Source organism: Malaya genurostris, chromosome 1, assembly GCF_030247185.1.
Source record: "Malaya genurostris strain Urasoe2022 chromosome 1, Malgen_1.1, whole genome shotgun sequence".
Lineage (NCBI taxonomy): Eukaryota > Metazoa > Arthropoda > Insecta > Diptera > Culicidae > Malaya > Malaya genurostris.
The window spans coordinates 136758373-136773494 of record NC_080570.1 but is presented as its reverse complement, the minus strand read 5'-3'; the positions used below and the strand labels follow the sequence as shown (position 1 = coordinate 136773494).

General features: G+C 38.1%; 1 protein-coding gene across 2 annotated transcripts in view; it reads left to right on the top strand.

Moving 5' to 3' along the window:
* The window catches only part of LOC131425877 (probable serine/threonine-protein kinase yakA), a 218795-nt gene that overhangs the window by 192446 nt on the left and 11227 nt on the right, over nucleotides 1–15122 (top strand). For both annotated transcript variants that reach the window (XM_058588131.1, XM_058588132.1), the window contains one exon: nucleotides 9909–10560. In XM_058588131.1, coding sequence (XP_058444114.1) covers nucleotides 9909–10560 — 652 coding nt within the window. The remainder of the gene's footprint in view (nucleotides 1–9908; nucleotides 10561–15122) is intronic.

The window sequence follows — 15122 nt, the reverse complement described above, 5'->3', positions numbered from 1 at the left end:
GTCCGAATGTGGAATTCAGGTTCGGAAATCGGTTCGAAATTCAGTTCCATAATTAACTTTAAAAACTCAGGTGTTATATTTCCGTTCAAGAATCCAATTATAGAATTTAAATCCAGAATCCCGATTCCGAGGCTAATTTCCAGAATCCAGGATGAGAATTAAAATTCTCTAAATCGAGGTCTTTCACTCTGGTGCCGAGTTCAGTTATCGAATCCAAGCTCAGATTTCAGATCCAGAATCCACATCTAGAAATCTGGTTTAAAATTCAGCTCTCGAATCAATTTCCGGACTCCAGAAATCAGTTCCGAAATTCTACTTTTGAACTCCGGTCCAGAATCTAGTTACAGAATCCAGGTTCTGAATTCAGTTCCGAATTCCAAGTTCGAAATTCAGTTCTAGGATTAACGTCTAGGAATCAAGCTCAGAATAGATTTGCCGAATTCTGATCCAAAATTTCACATAGAAGTTTAGTTTTAGAAGTTTTAGATTATGTAACGAGTTTTCCGTCTTGTGAAAAAATCAAGAACTCCTTTTATATTTTCTTCTTCGGATGTTTTGTTCCACGACCGACAATTATGGTGTTTTGTTTTGTCTGTTAGCTCTTGCTGAACTTATATTGGTAATAATTGATTGCGCACTTGATTAAACTCCTGCGAAAAATAAATATTTGCAGTCCGTTTTCCGCAGTACACGCACAAACTAATAACACAGACTAACAGACATGACAGTATGAGTAAATTCTTATAAAAATAATTTTTCGTGATGCACTAGTTCCACCTATATTGTACTGCGCGAACTATTTACTATCGGTACACCCCTTGTGTTACGTAAAAGTTAATTTACTAGTTCGTTCCCCCTCGTTTGTCAACACCGATCAGCTGCTTGCAGGGATGCCTGATTTCATCGTAATATTTGGAAATGAATCGTCACAGTAAATTATTATATTACGTTAATTATATATTAAACTTTTTAGCGATGTTGGAAGGTAACCATTTATTTTTCTCAACATTGTTCATCTAGACTATTTTTTATTGTGTTGGTAATTTTCACCCGAAATTAAGTGGCGGCAGATCAGAAGCAAGTAAATATTGCCACTAAACGGGTTCGATTTTGTATTGCGTTGAAGGATGAGAGGTAGGCACAATTTTGTATATAGTTTTGGCAATATGTATTAAATCTGTATCCTGCATGAAATTCGCATACAAATGCAAATACATATCAATACATTACAGGTAATTCTGTATAAATGGCAACTCTGTTGGTAAATGAAAAAAATAAACACAGTCTAGATGACAGACAGGATGTTTTTGATAGGGTAACGTGGCGCCATCATGACACATGTGAGTACTGTCCCAAATAAAGGAATATTCGAAATGACAGTTAAAATGATTGAAGAATCTAATTTGAGTGTCCTGTCTGTTAGTCTGTGCTAATAAGCCCAAGGTTTGAAAACTAGTGAATAAATTCATTTTTATCTCTAAATTTACTGATTTTTGGATAACGCTGCAGATGTTGAAGGATTGTACTTTCCACTTTCCCCTCAACAGTTTGCACAAACTTTTTAAAACCTGATTAAAAATTCAACTTGGCATCCCTGATGTGAACGGCGTACACTCTTACCAGCCGCTACCTTATTTTGGGTTAAAACCTACCAAAATCAAATAAAGTGCATCTCCTCAATTTTGGGTAACGAGTGATTTCTCCTTAAAAATAGGTAGAAATGATTTTCAGTGTAACATTAGTGTGTGAGAAAAATGTTCCTGTCCAAATTTTTGGCGCTAGTGTCTAGTGATGTCTGATTTTTTGTAGTAATCAATTAGCTCAATTAGTGGCACTGTCCTTAATCGATTACAAATACTCGATTACTTTAGCCTTTTAATGGATTATTTTGAAATTTCGAGTGAAAAAATCCATCACTACTAGTGTCTAAAAAATCATAATATTGGCAATATCTAAACTGTAATATGCACACTTCTCACGTAAACAAACGAACGTTCCAGTATCCAAGTTCTAATTCATTCAGCTCCGAAATATTTAGAATTGAGTTTCAGAATCCACTTCCTGAACACAAATCCAGAATTTAGTTATAGCATTCAAGTTAATAATTCAGATTCAATATCCACATCTAAAACTCAAGTTCAGGATTTGGTTCCAGAACGCATTACAAGTATGCATGTTCCGAATGCTGTTCCGAAAATCAGGTCCCGAATTTAGTTTCATAATTCGGTTGTAGAATATAAGCTCTGAACTCAACTCCAGAATCCAAGTTCTGAAATCAGTTCCAGAATCCACGTCTAAAGCCCAGGTTCAAAACTCATTTCTAGAATCCCATTTCAATATTCAAGAGTATGAAGTAGTGCAACTTGTCAGTTACGCACAAGTAAAACAATGGAGTCGGTTTGTATGTGAAAACTTAGATTGGAAAATGCAATCGCAGAACTCAAATAACAGCGGACTCCATTGTGAGCAAGTGGAAAAAGTTTTTGTAACTAAATTTTGGTTTTTGTTCATCACAATACAATGATACGATGGAGTTCCATCGTACAGCAATGTGTGGAGCGCCGCTGGCATCATGGAATCGCTATTTATCCAAGCAGACAAGTAATATTTTTAACAAACCTGTTGTTTTCATATTCCTCCGGCCACATACCAAATCATACAATAAGAGCGAGTGGAAAGCCATCGTCAGCAGAATGTGATCCTGATCCAAAGACGAGAACAAAACATTGGTTTTCGTTTTCACTGGCATTTCACAACCATAAATCAGTGTAAGAAACGGACTGAATAATGTCTTCTTCATTTTCTTTCATTTCCTCATCGTAAGGCTTGGACACTCCTGAATAAGTATAGTTTTGGAAATACTTCATCAATGCGCGAAATAGGTCACAGAATGATGAACGTATGTCTGTTCACTGTGTAAACTGGTAACTTTGGTGTAAACTCTATGTTTGGTGATACTACGAGCGTTACGTTTGACAACAGCCAGTAAGGTTAGAAGTGGAACAAAGATGGATTTTGGGAACCACTAGAAGGACGCGAATAAGAATATTGCAGAAGAGGCCAGATCTTTCAGTATGGACTGTGGCTAGAAAAATAAAAATGTCTCTAACTTTTGTGCATAAATAAGATGGTCTACTCGATTTTCCCGGCGAATCACGATGTAGTGGTGGTGATGGACATCGATTCCTATCTAACGAAGAAAGTGAGTCCCGAGGTGAAGTTCGTTTCACACACCAAGTTCCCCAAGAAGGTACTGCTGTGGCTGACAATCAGCGAGAAGGGAATGTCAAAGCCAGCTCCGTACAGGCCATGAACGGGGAAACTTATACTACGAAAGACCTGCCGGAAGTTGTGTCGTTCAACAAAAAATACCACAAGGGCGAAGACGTGGTGTTCTGGTCGGATCTAGCGTCGGCCCACTACTCGTAGCGATCGTTGGAGGAGATGAAACTATGTCTGCCCAAAGTCCCCCAGCTGCGTCCCATCGAGAACTTCTGAGAATCGTTAAGAATGCCTGAATAAGCGATTGCTACCATTCCTACGCAGCCATGGTGATCCTTCGACCTGATTTGGCATCTTGTCACTACGCCAAAGATGTTTTGGAATGGAGTCCATGCTGTACCGGAAGAGGCGAATCCACGAGCTATCGAGTTCTCTTCAACAGATAATACAGGTAGAAACAAGCTATAACTATAGAAAAAATCGAAAATGTTGGAACCAAATAACAGAAAATTTGTTTTATTTCTAATTAACTCTGTCCAGATTTTGTCGCAAACCAGCCTTAGTACGGCTCGAATGGCTTTTAAACGAAAAATTAGAACTTTTAGATTTACTCATTGGTAGATAAGAACATCTGTAAATATCAAACTGTTTTACATAACAACGTTCAATGGGAAGTGACAACACTAAGAAAAGTTACATATAGTACAAGGCTTTAAGAAATAGTAAAGCGTCTACGACTTACAACCATTCGATCTCCGCCGCTGTGGAAACTAGCATCGTGATGTTGAGCGAGGAAACCCAATCTTCGTAGGATAGCATGCAAGCCCACAAACCTTCTGTGGCGGACTAAGATAAAATGCCACTGATGCGAAAATGCTACAGTCCTGCGGAGAGCGGTTGTTTTTTTCTCCACCTCCGTTGCGTGTCAGAAGAACCAACACCTCACCTACGCGACCAGTTTCAAGATGATGAAGAGAGATTGCGGCTCATGAATTTTAATACGTGCAATCTAGGCAGCCTGCAATGTCCCATTCCTGGTGCAAAGCTACTTAACCCTCCCTCGGGTGCTACCTGGTGGGTGCCACGTGTGAAGCATTATTCCACCAGCTCCCGCATAGCGTTTTGGCTACCTGGGCAGCCATGGCCACCAGAAGGCTACCAAAATTGATTCAGTTACGGTTGTCAAATCCAATTTGACAAAACAAAGTCGCCTGTATCCAAGTTAGCCGAGCGTTTTTATCTTCTCACCTTCGCTGAAAATGTCAAAGATTTCAATGTGGAAAAATCCTGGTGGATACGGTTGTATCGTTTGAGTTGTATTCCTGGCAGCGGTGAGGCAGCCGGTCACCAGAATGTCTGCCAGCCATATTTTTCCAGCTGGCAGCGTTTAGTCAGCCATCTGGCAGCCATGCGTATGCGGGCTACTTTCCACCTAGTTTGAAACTTGACACCGACCCATGTACTGCAGACCGCTTTATGTCAAATTTGAACCAGCTACTTGGATGTTACTCGTTTTTTGTTTTGACATACAGTGCGGTAAAAGATGCCAGCTGTCACCAGGAAATTTGTACATTATCTAATTTTATGAAATTTTGCACAAGTGACCTACAAAGTTCAGAACTCTCTATCCATAAGCTTGTCAGTAGTGTCAATGACCGCCAGTCTGATGTCTCGGGTTGATGCGCTCTAATGAATGCCCAGACCACTGACATTTGCTTTAGCTTTAGTTTGTGATTGGGGACATGAAAAGGTGACACGTGTTTCTTTGAACGGCTGTGAACTTTGGGAAAATCTAGACATTTATCAACAGGGTCTCGAAAGAACCGCAGCACTCTGGTGCTTGTCATATGACTAGCTTCTAATTGACTCCATGACATGTTCTTTCAACGCGTCAATATTCGCCACATAAAATGTTCCATTCAAATGCCGTGCGAACAATCAAATGCTGGTGGATATGAAAAATGATATGCCCATGGGTGGCTCGAATTCATCGACAAAAAATCACAACATACTAGAAGCCATATTCCACCAACAGCTGGTTGCAAACGATCCCTCCCATTTATTTGAATTGCATTAGCTCCACTAGCGGGCATAAAAGAGCATCCCATCAATCGGCATCATAATCGTGAAGGAAAACTACATTTCCTTGGCGTTTCATGAATCCAACGGGAAAATGTGCCCTCAGCTCAAAGTGCATTCCCGTACAGTGTGTCGGCATTCACCGCATCCTACCTATCCTATGCAACACTTTTACGGTTGATACCCGCAAAGCACCATTATAGCGTCCGCCTCGTCTCCGTCGTCATCATATTCGCTTACGGGATAACGAGATAAATACGTTCGAATCGGTAGTACCACTCCGGTGCATCTGTTCCGTTTCGCTGAGCCGGTCTACCGGGGCAATTTTACACTCGATGAAAAACTATAGCGGTACTAAAATGAAGTGGAATTGACTCACGTAGAAAATAAACAAGAAAAAAAAAGTTATGTGCCTTTTTTCAAGATAAACATTAGCTGTTCCAGCTGTCAGTTCCAGAAGAAGCTATATTTTTTATATTGCTTTATACATCATCAATAAACGAAATTAAAAATAATCATTCCAATCATTTACTAATTTTCTTGAATTTTCAAACTTATACTTACTGATAAATTAATAAATGAACGTGCAAATAGCGACCGCCGGATTGTGAGAAATTCTAGCTGCCGACAGAATCCTGGCAAGACTCCGGCAGTTGTCAACATTTTGCAGGCGAAATTGGGTCGATCTCTCGCATCCAAATCTCGTATATCCAAAAATGAAAACAATTCTCGAGACCAGGTAAATGAAATGAAAGTACTAGAATATTGAGAGAAGAAGCTTTGCATATCATGTTTGGCAGTGCAAAAGCTATGTTATTACCCTATATTTGAACTTCTGAAAATAAAATAGAAGCGAAGGTGTTAAAAATGAAGAACCGATTCAAAACGGTCCTGTCAGTCTAGTATGGCAAAATTCTGACAGAAACAGAAGCTTTAATAACCGCTAGGCGAAAGACGGTTGTGGCATTGTTGCCATACTCTTGCCGGATTCCGGCAAAACCTTCTGGCAGACGCTACCAGGCAGATGCAAGCGAGCGGTTTCAACTGCTAACCAGAGTTGCCATTTTAAAATCTGTGTTTCAACTTGAAAAATCTGTGTTGCATATTTTCGATCATAATCTGCAGATATCTGTGAAAAACATTTTGAAAATCATAAAAATCTGCATAATTCTGTGTATTTTGATAAAATCTGTGTTCTGTGACACAGAATCTGTGTGGCAAAATAGGCACCAAAATCTGTGGTTTTACAGAAAAATCTGTGAATATGGGGACTCTGCTGCTAACCATAGTTACCATATTCACAGATTTTTCTGTAAAACCACAAATTTTTTCCTATTTTTCTACACAGATTCTGGGTCATGGAACACAAATTTAATCAAAATTTACAGATTTCTTCAAATTTTTATAAATATTTTATCAATCAGACAGATTTTCTAAATGTTTTTAACAGATTTTCACAGATTATGATTGAAAACATGCAACACAGATGGTACGCACAAAGATAAATAATAAAGACATGCATGTGCTTACAAATATTTAAAAAAATCTGGTTCGTTCCCGGTACTTTCTAAAATGACCGCACTCACCGCTTGGTGGAGCGCGAGATGAATTGCATTGTTATCATTTCAACCAAAGTGTGCCATAAAATCTCAATATATACAAATGAGCTAACGAATCGAAAGGGTTCTCACGGATTGACAGTTGCATTATGAATGTGATTATGGGAACTCAGCAGTGCAACCAATTTATCACCATTGGTGCCAGTTTCACGGAGGACCGTAGATGTGCGCCAAAAATAGATAGTGACTGTCATGTCTGGAAATTCGTTTGTGGTACGCAGATTTTTCAAGTTGAAACACTGATTTTAATATGGCACCTCTGCTGCTAACAGCTCTCAAGCATGCTATGATCAATTAAATCTATCTCACTAATGTTGTTTTCGCTTGATACCAAACCTACACCAGTTTCTACCCTAACTGCTGTCAAACCGTTTGTTTGAAGCTAGTTTCGAACCTAGTTTCTTCGTTGTTGAACTGTAAATCGAGTCAGTTTCGATCCTTGTTTTTATATCAGGTTTGTTCAAACCCCCGTTGGTAAGTACGAACTCAAAACATTTTTTTGAAAAGTGTTTGATGAAACTACTCTGAGTCAGTTTCAGTTTTCTCAAGCGAAAACGATATAAGGAAGCGAAAAGATTTCGACAAACTATGAGTGTCCGTTGAACGGAAAACGTGACATTACGAAACAAACAGAACTCGCATGTATGTTCAGCTTGTTATGACGTTTTCTTAAAATAATAATTCCGTACAATAATAAAGCGATAATTGATCTTTTCTATGCCTGAAAAGAAAAATTGTTGAAATACAAGTTCAGTTGCAGAACCATGGTCCAGAATTAACGTTCAGAATTCGGTATAAGATTTCTGCAATCCGAGTTCAGGATTCAGTTCCTGATTTCAGGTTCAGACCTCGGGTGTATAATCCTATTCCAGAATGTTTTGTTTATATCGTTTATTTATACCCGGCTTTAACCTAGTTGCGGTCGTTCGCTGGAATTCCAGTACTCAGTTTCAGATCCCTAATTCTGTTCCAGACTCAACTAAAACTTAAACTCAATAGGTCATGCCAGAATACAGTTCCCAAATTCAGTTACTGAATTCAGAATTTTCACCTTCTGTTCAGAATTCAACACCATCTACAGAATTCAGTTCCAGTATTCAGTTTAAGTATTCAATTTCAGCACCCGAATCCAGTTTCAAAGTCCAGGCACATAGATCAGAGGTGTCAGGTTCTGAACTCTGGTTCAGATTTCATTTCCAGAATTCTGCACGCAGAGAAAAATATTGTTAAAAGTAGCTAAATTTGGGTTTTATACAACGAATTGTTTTTATTGACATAGTGACAAAAGAAAATCTGGGTTGATATTGCAAATATTGCTACTTGAAACTACAAAACAAGATGATTAATATTCCTCAGTGGATTAGTTTGTTTCAATCAATATTTTGATAGAAATAACAAATACTTTTCTTGTGCGTTCCTGTCAATTTCTTGTCAAACAATTTCACAGTAAATTCAATTTGAAAAATTACTTTGTAGTGAACGAACTCTAGTTTAAGTTGTAGCGGTTTAAATTTACAAACTTTTTAGTTGAAATAATTGAGGTTAAATTTAGCTATTTCTTCTTACGCTTTTGTTTGTTATAATAACATATTTTGGTTTGGTTTTAAGAATGAAATGATTTTTTTTGCAAGGTAATTTGATGTTATTTTATTTCGATTTATGCTTTTATTCAAATACTTTTAAAAAAGGTTCACATTGAAGCCCGGGTATTTTGATTAGTATCCAATATCTGTATCAAATAATTATTTTGTAAAAAAATGTGTTATTCAATGTTATGCAGTTTTCATAAATACTGTAAATTCTAAATACACACGCTTGGATTGTTTAAAACCCCCTATGAAATGAAAGAAGTATATCAAATTTATTTTCAAAACACGCACAAACTTTATTCACGAGAGAAAAAATGCTGTTTATTCACGCGGAAAAAATTGCTCTAAAGAAATTAATTCAATATGGTGCATTTTAAATAGTAAACTTTGTTGTATCATAACACAAGAAAGATCACAGATAAATTGAAAAAAAATTGTGATATAAAGGTGTAACAGGATTGAATCAATATAAACATTGCCGATAACATCAACTCAACTTTGGTTGACATGTAACAAAAAGTTAGTTCATTTTAACAATAGAATCAGCCAAAACATTTTTTTTTTCATTCGACTAATCAAAAATTTTGATTATTCTAGTTAGAAATCATCATAAATCAAATTTAAAAATCTACTAACAGTTTTGTTAGTTTAAACATGCTTCATTTCTCTGCTTGTGGTTCAAAATTCAGTTTTAAGATTTAGGTCCAGAACTTCTAGCTCTGGAACTGTATTAAATTTCAAAGTTTAGGCATTAATTTCTAGAGCTGAATTCTCGGTTAATTTTTCAAAAGGGCGTATAAGCAAGTAACAGTTTCTGAGGAATCACAGGGAGAAAGTTGACCGTTTGGTTCTTTTTTGGACCAAAAATCGATCTTAGACTGACGGTTTTATTGTTTTCTGTCTAGGAATAAACGAATCTTCAACAGAACAATTTCTCTGTATTTTCCCCCTCCGTATCTAGCTTTGTCGTAAGTGTGAAGAAAGCGTGTCGGTTTTATCTGAATTCAAATCATCCAACTATGTCTCTGACATTACCCACCCGTTTTTCTTCCTAATTAAACCTTTTTGTATCGATTAGTAATGGTAGGATACAATTCAGAGATTGGGATAAGACAATGTCAAAAGTGCAATTTAATTTAAAAATAACCATTTGATTTCGTTTAACTTCAATCAACGCCGTGAATTTTCATCCATCGGTAGCACCCATTTACGCCTTCGATTTCAAAGTGCTCGTCTATTTCATTCGATACGTGATTTCATGTAAACATTCAATAGTCAATTTTGAATGTTGGTATTTTGCCAATTAGAATCACACTGAGCTTGCTTCCCTATTCCAAAACAGATCACTAATTTGCTTCTTGAACTCACTACTTGGTTGTTGTTTTTTTTTTTGTTTCAGATTCGAATCGCGGGAAAAATTTTCCGCACTGACTGCCAGCATCACCGGGGCCAATCTGGCGTCGTCGACTTCGACCCTGTCGACGCTGGTGGAAAGCATAAGTGGTGTTAGCAACAGCGCAGTAGGCGCCTCTGCAGTAATCAACAATACCCAAACGACGCACAAGTCATCGGCGATCGATGAATGCGTCGGAATGATGGCCGACGGAACTGGGGGCAGTATCAATAGCAACAATAACAATAACAACAATAGCAAACAGCAGCTAAATTTCAACCTTGGCACAATTACTAAAGATACGACGACGACGACTGCCCCGGGAAGTGGTAATTTGTCTTCGTCACCGTCGGCCTATCGGCTGAAATATGGTGGCGGCGGCGGCGGTGGTGGTGGATACGGCAGTGGAGAAGCACCGCCAACATTGGGCTCCGCTAGATCGGACAGTCGCTTTCAGAATGGAGAGAACGACGTCAATTTCAACAATCAGCACCACCCAGCGGCCGCAGCGCATCGAACGGTGAGCATCAGTACCACGGCAATCGTGTGTGGCGGTCGGGATGGCAGCCGAACCCCGGCACTGCCCGGTGTCCCGGGACCGGATGATGCCAAGCAGCAGCGAATGCGAACGTCCAGCATGCCGGTGGAAAACCGGAAGGTGAGTCCCATTAGACTTTTATTGTGTGGTTTGGTTTAGCAGGAGGGAGAAGGCAATGGGACAGTGGTTGACAGATTAATTTTTTCCCCATGGCCAATGGCGGTTTCGATTGGGCTCGATATGCGTTGGGCCGTATCTGGAATTGATATTGCTCCATGCGCAATCTCTTTCATTTAGCAATTATGACATGGAAAAAAATTCACCAATCAGATACGAGTCGAAAATTTCATCTGAAGCGAGTTCCATGTTTTATTCTATAAGTTGTTACCCTTTAATGAAAGTCTTGATCCCAATAGCGGCCCTTACACGATCATTAAAAGTGTCATTACTAAAGAGTAATGACACTTTTAATGATCGTGTAAGGTCTGCGAGTTCAGTAATGACACGAGTAATGATGGAATTCCGGATTTTCCATCATTACCAACATTATTTCTTCTTATTTTTTTGTGGAAGTGCTGAATATCGTCATTTGTATTCAGAGATGCCAGATATTTTCATAGAAAATCTGTATTCTTTGTATAAAATATCTGTAATAATCTGTATTCAGTAATAAAATGAATTTCTTACAACAAAATGATGATAAAAGATGTTATTCCAATAGATTGTCAGTCAATTCAACGACGAAGTTTCATAGCTTTTTTTATCCACAATTGAATTGCAATTCCATATATTTATCTAGTTTGAAATTGATGACTTTATAATTTGACATGGAATTTCAACGCCCAATATGCAACGTCAAGTCGGTTCAGTACAGAGTACAGATTGGTTGAGGAAAAAGGTACAGAGCGTGTTGGTAGTGAGACCTTTTTTTTTTGTTCACCAAATTGATTTTGATCTACTATTATGGTACGGGCAACTGGCACAGATTTTCACAGACATGTTTTTGGCTTGATCAAAGATTTTTGTAAAAATGACCTGGCATCCCTGCTCTTCAGAACTGCACGTGAAAAAAAAAATCTGGAAATGACCAACCTTAACGTTTCAATGGCAAATAAAATGGCGTCAAAAAGCCGCGTAAAAAACCGCATACAAATCGCATAAGAAAGACGTTAGTGTATCTCTAAGGAACGATCCTACCTGTATCCTGCTTCCCCTATTTCCATTGCTGTGTACCCGCATACGCATGGCTGCCAGATGGCTGACTAAAAGCTGCCAGCTGGAAAAATATGGCTGGCAGATATTGGTGACCGACTGCCTCACCACTGCCAGATATACAACTCAAACGATACAACCGTATCCACCAGGATATTTCCTCATTGAAATCTTTGACATTTTCAGCGAAGGTGAGAAGATGAAAACGCTCGGCTAACTTAGATACAGGTGACTTTGCTTTGTCAAATTGGATTTGACAACCTGAATCAATTTTGGTAGCCGTCTGGTGGCCATGGCTGTCCAGGTAGCCAAAACGCTATGCGGGTAAATTTTCACACATTTCGTTAGTCCCACGACAAAAGGGCCTAACTGCAAATGAGAGCCTCTCTTTGTTTACTTTCTCTTTTGATTATTACGAAGCCATTATTGCAAATTCTCTAAAGTTCCCAATATAAATCGAAAGCTTGTAGGTTTACCTAGAAAGTTTTGCGAAAAGTAAAGCGTTAAATATAAAATCTGTTCGGTAAATCGTAAAAGAAAAATTAAACAAAGAGAAACTGTCATTTGCAGTTAGGCCCTTTTGTCGTGGGACGGTCGATTTCATTTAAATCTGATAACATAAATCTTATAAGACCGATAATGATATGAAGATGGCGCTTCGACCGGTTGACATAGTTTAACTTTGGGCGGTAAATTCCCAGTATCCGTCGCTTTAACATTTTTTAGTTTCGCGAATCAGCATTATTCAATAAAGAACACCTTTAACACTTTTCACTTCACTTCTTCTTCTTTTTCTTCTTCTTCTTCTTCTACTTTGATGTGACAGCTGTCACATCCGTTTATGGCACAGCTATTTGCTGTAACGCCAGTCGGTTACACTTTTCACTAAAAACAGCACACACTTGCGACCTAAGACAAGACCTGACAACTGGCTTCTTACGTACGATTCAGACGGTCCGGCTCCTTCCGTCACCGTCACCGGAACGTCAACGTTCGTCACCGTCATTCTGATTCACACGATCCGGTTTCCTATTCGTGTCCGTCATGTCATTTTCTTACGCGCAGAATTTGAAGAACTTAGTTTTGCACAATTTTATTCCAATAATACAAAATCTGGGAGCTTTTGAAGCCAATCGATCTGTTGTTTTCCTACCTTTTAATCGAATAAATAACTTTCAAAATTAACTAGAAAAAGGAAAAAACAAAACAATCAATTCCGCTCACCAACGTAACGTACTTTGCAAATCTACTGATAAGTTCAATTACTTATATGTGGTATATTTTGTTTAAGAGTGGGATCTTGACACCGAATACATACATAACAAACGTCAGCTCAATACCGTAGTCATATAAATCGTGCATGTGTGCGATAATCACAGTCCGTCAAATATTCTTTCGGAGAAATGTTGACGGAGCTTGCCGTTGACGGACGTTGACGTTCAGGATCTCTGCTGGATCGTGTGAATGCGCAAAGGGAAAACTCATTTGACTAATTTTGACGGAGGCTGACGTTCCGGTGACGGTGACGGAAGAAGCCGGATCGTCTGAATCGTACATTATTCTTCCTTCCGAATCATCCCTCTCAGCAGGCCGTTCAATTTTGTTGATTTTTGAGCCCTTGTTGAACGATATATTGCACGAAATATTCGTTCAATTTGTTGGAACGGTTTGTTGTTGTTTTTTCTCTTGCAAAAATAGAATGAAAATTAAGTGTTACCTTACCATAGAAAGAAAATTTGTTGTTATTCTACGTGAAGTAGAAGTATTGTGCAGGTATGTATTGTTAGTTTAAACAAATAAATGGAAGAAACTTCAGAAATTCAGCAGTAAAACTAGTCCAACGGGGCTCCAACTCCTCATGTTAAAAATGGCTCAACAATGGACCTCTGTCTGCCGGGTTTGTTGAACGAAAAAAATGGCATTCGGTCCAACGGTCTGTTTCAAAATCGGCAAACGAAGGTCCCGTGTTGGCCTCCCGTTGAACGATTGATTGGACTTTCATTGGACCAATGATCCAACATATTGGACCAATGAAGGACCACCGTTGAACGTTTTTTTCTAATTGGGATCCTTCTCGTCATTTTCGCCCTGTGGAATAAATACCAATGTATCGGCTACAGTGTAGCCATATTTACAGATTTTTAATAACTTTATTGTAAGAAAAAAAATATTAAATTTAAATTTTTAGACTCGGTTTTTTTTTTAAATGAACATGAAAAAATATTTTAGTGAATGCATTTTTTTATTATATATTAATGCTTAAAAACAATTAATTGAGCTTTGATGACAAAACACGAAATATCTCATGTTGAACGCAAAATCGAATCCATTGTTGACGTATTACCGGATCTTTTGGAAATCGGATAAGGTCAAGTTTGGATAGAAATGCTTAGTGCGACCACAGTTTGGAACACAACAGTTCATTCTTCTCGTAAAACTAAACACAATTTCGGGTTTACACTAATTTAACAAATCTTTTCTGCTTACACTTTAATTCACTAGAGGGAAAAACGGCTTGATGCTGATTTTAATTACACAGTGCTACCACTATATACATTTATTACAAATGAGATTGAAAAAAGTTAAACATTTTCAGAAAATTTTCATTTTCATTGGTGAGCTAAAACTATACATTTTAATAAACTTGATTTCTGATTTTCTTTATATTTGGCATCATTGCTCGCGTACCCTGCAAAAGTTTTTTCTTTTCACAATGTGAGAGTAGCAACATCAAAATCAGCCAATCAGAAACTGGTCCATTTTGGAACAAAAGCAGCCCCCCAAGTTGTCAGGTCTTGTCTTAGCTTAATTTACTATAAGTTGTTTGATACAGATTGAAATTAGACGATTTTGAGAGCAACACTAAGGCACTGCATCGTACTCCCAGTGATGACAACTATCCTCTCCCGATTTAGTAAGGTAAAACTGACTTTTCACACAAAATCGTCTGAAAGTCGCCCTACAGATTTTAACAATCAACGCACGTGTTATTTTCGTACGATATTTAATGAGGGAGAAAATTTTTGAAGACTGAAAAACAATGTTTGTGAAAAAAAATTTTTAAAGGAAAACCGATACAAGGTCCGAACAATGTCTCATTCCGTAATATATCTAGCACCACTGCTGCTAGTGGTCATATTATTCGATTACTGTAATGACACAAAAGTCCTGCCCAAGTGTCAAACTGTCTAGTGCATTTGCAACAGAAGGTACTCAGGCCTATCGTTTCGAATTGATTACCACAAAGGAGTTTGTCGTGTGGGTTACATGCTATCATTTCAATGATGATCTCAGTTTCCTCCTCTTTGTGACGTAGCCTAGTTCGTCCGGTATGGAATGTGTGGAGACTGAAGAAACTCTCACCCTCAGAATCAGAGTAGTCCATAAACAAGAAGAAATGAAAAAGATTGTAAGAAAACAAATTATAAGTAACATTAGATATAGACAACTTTAACTCTATGTCTATTGAT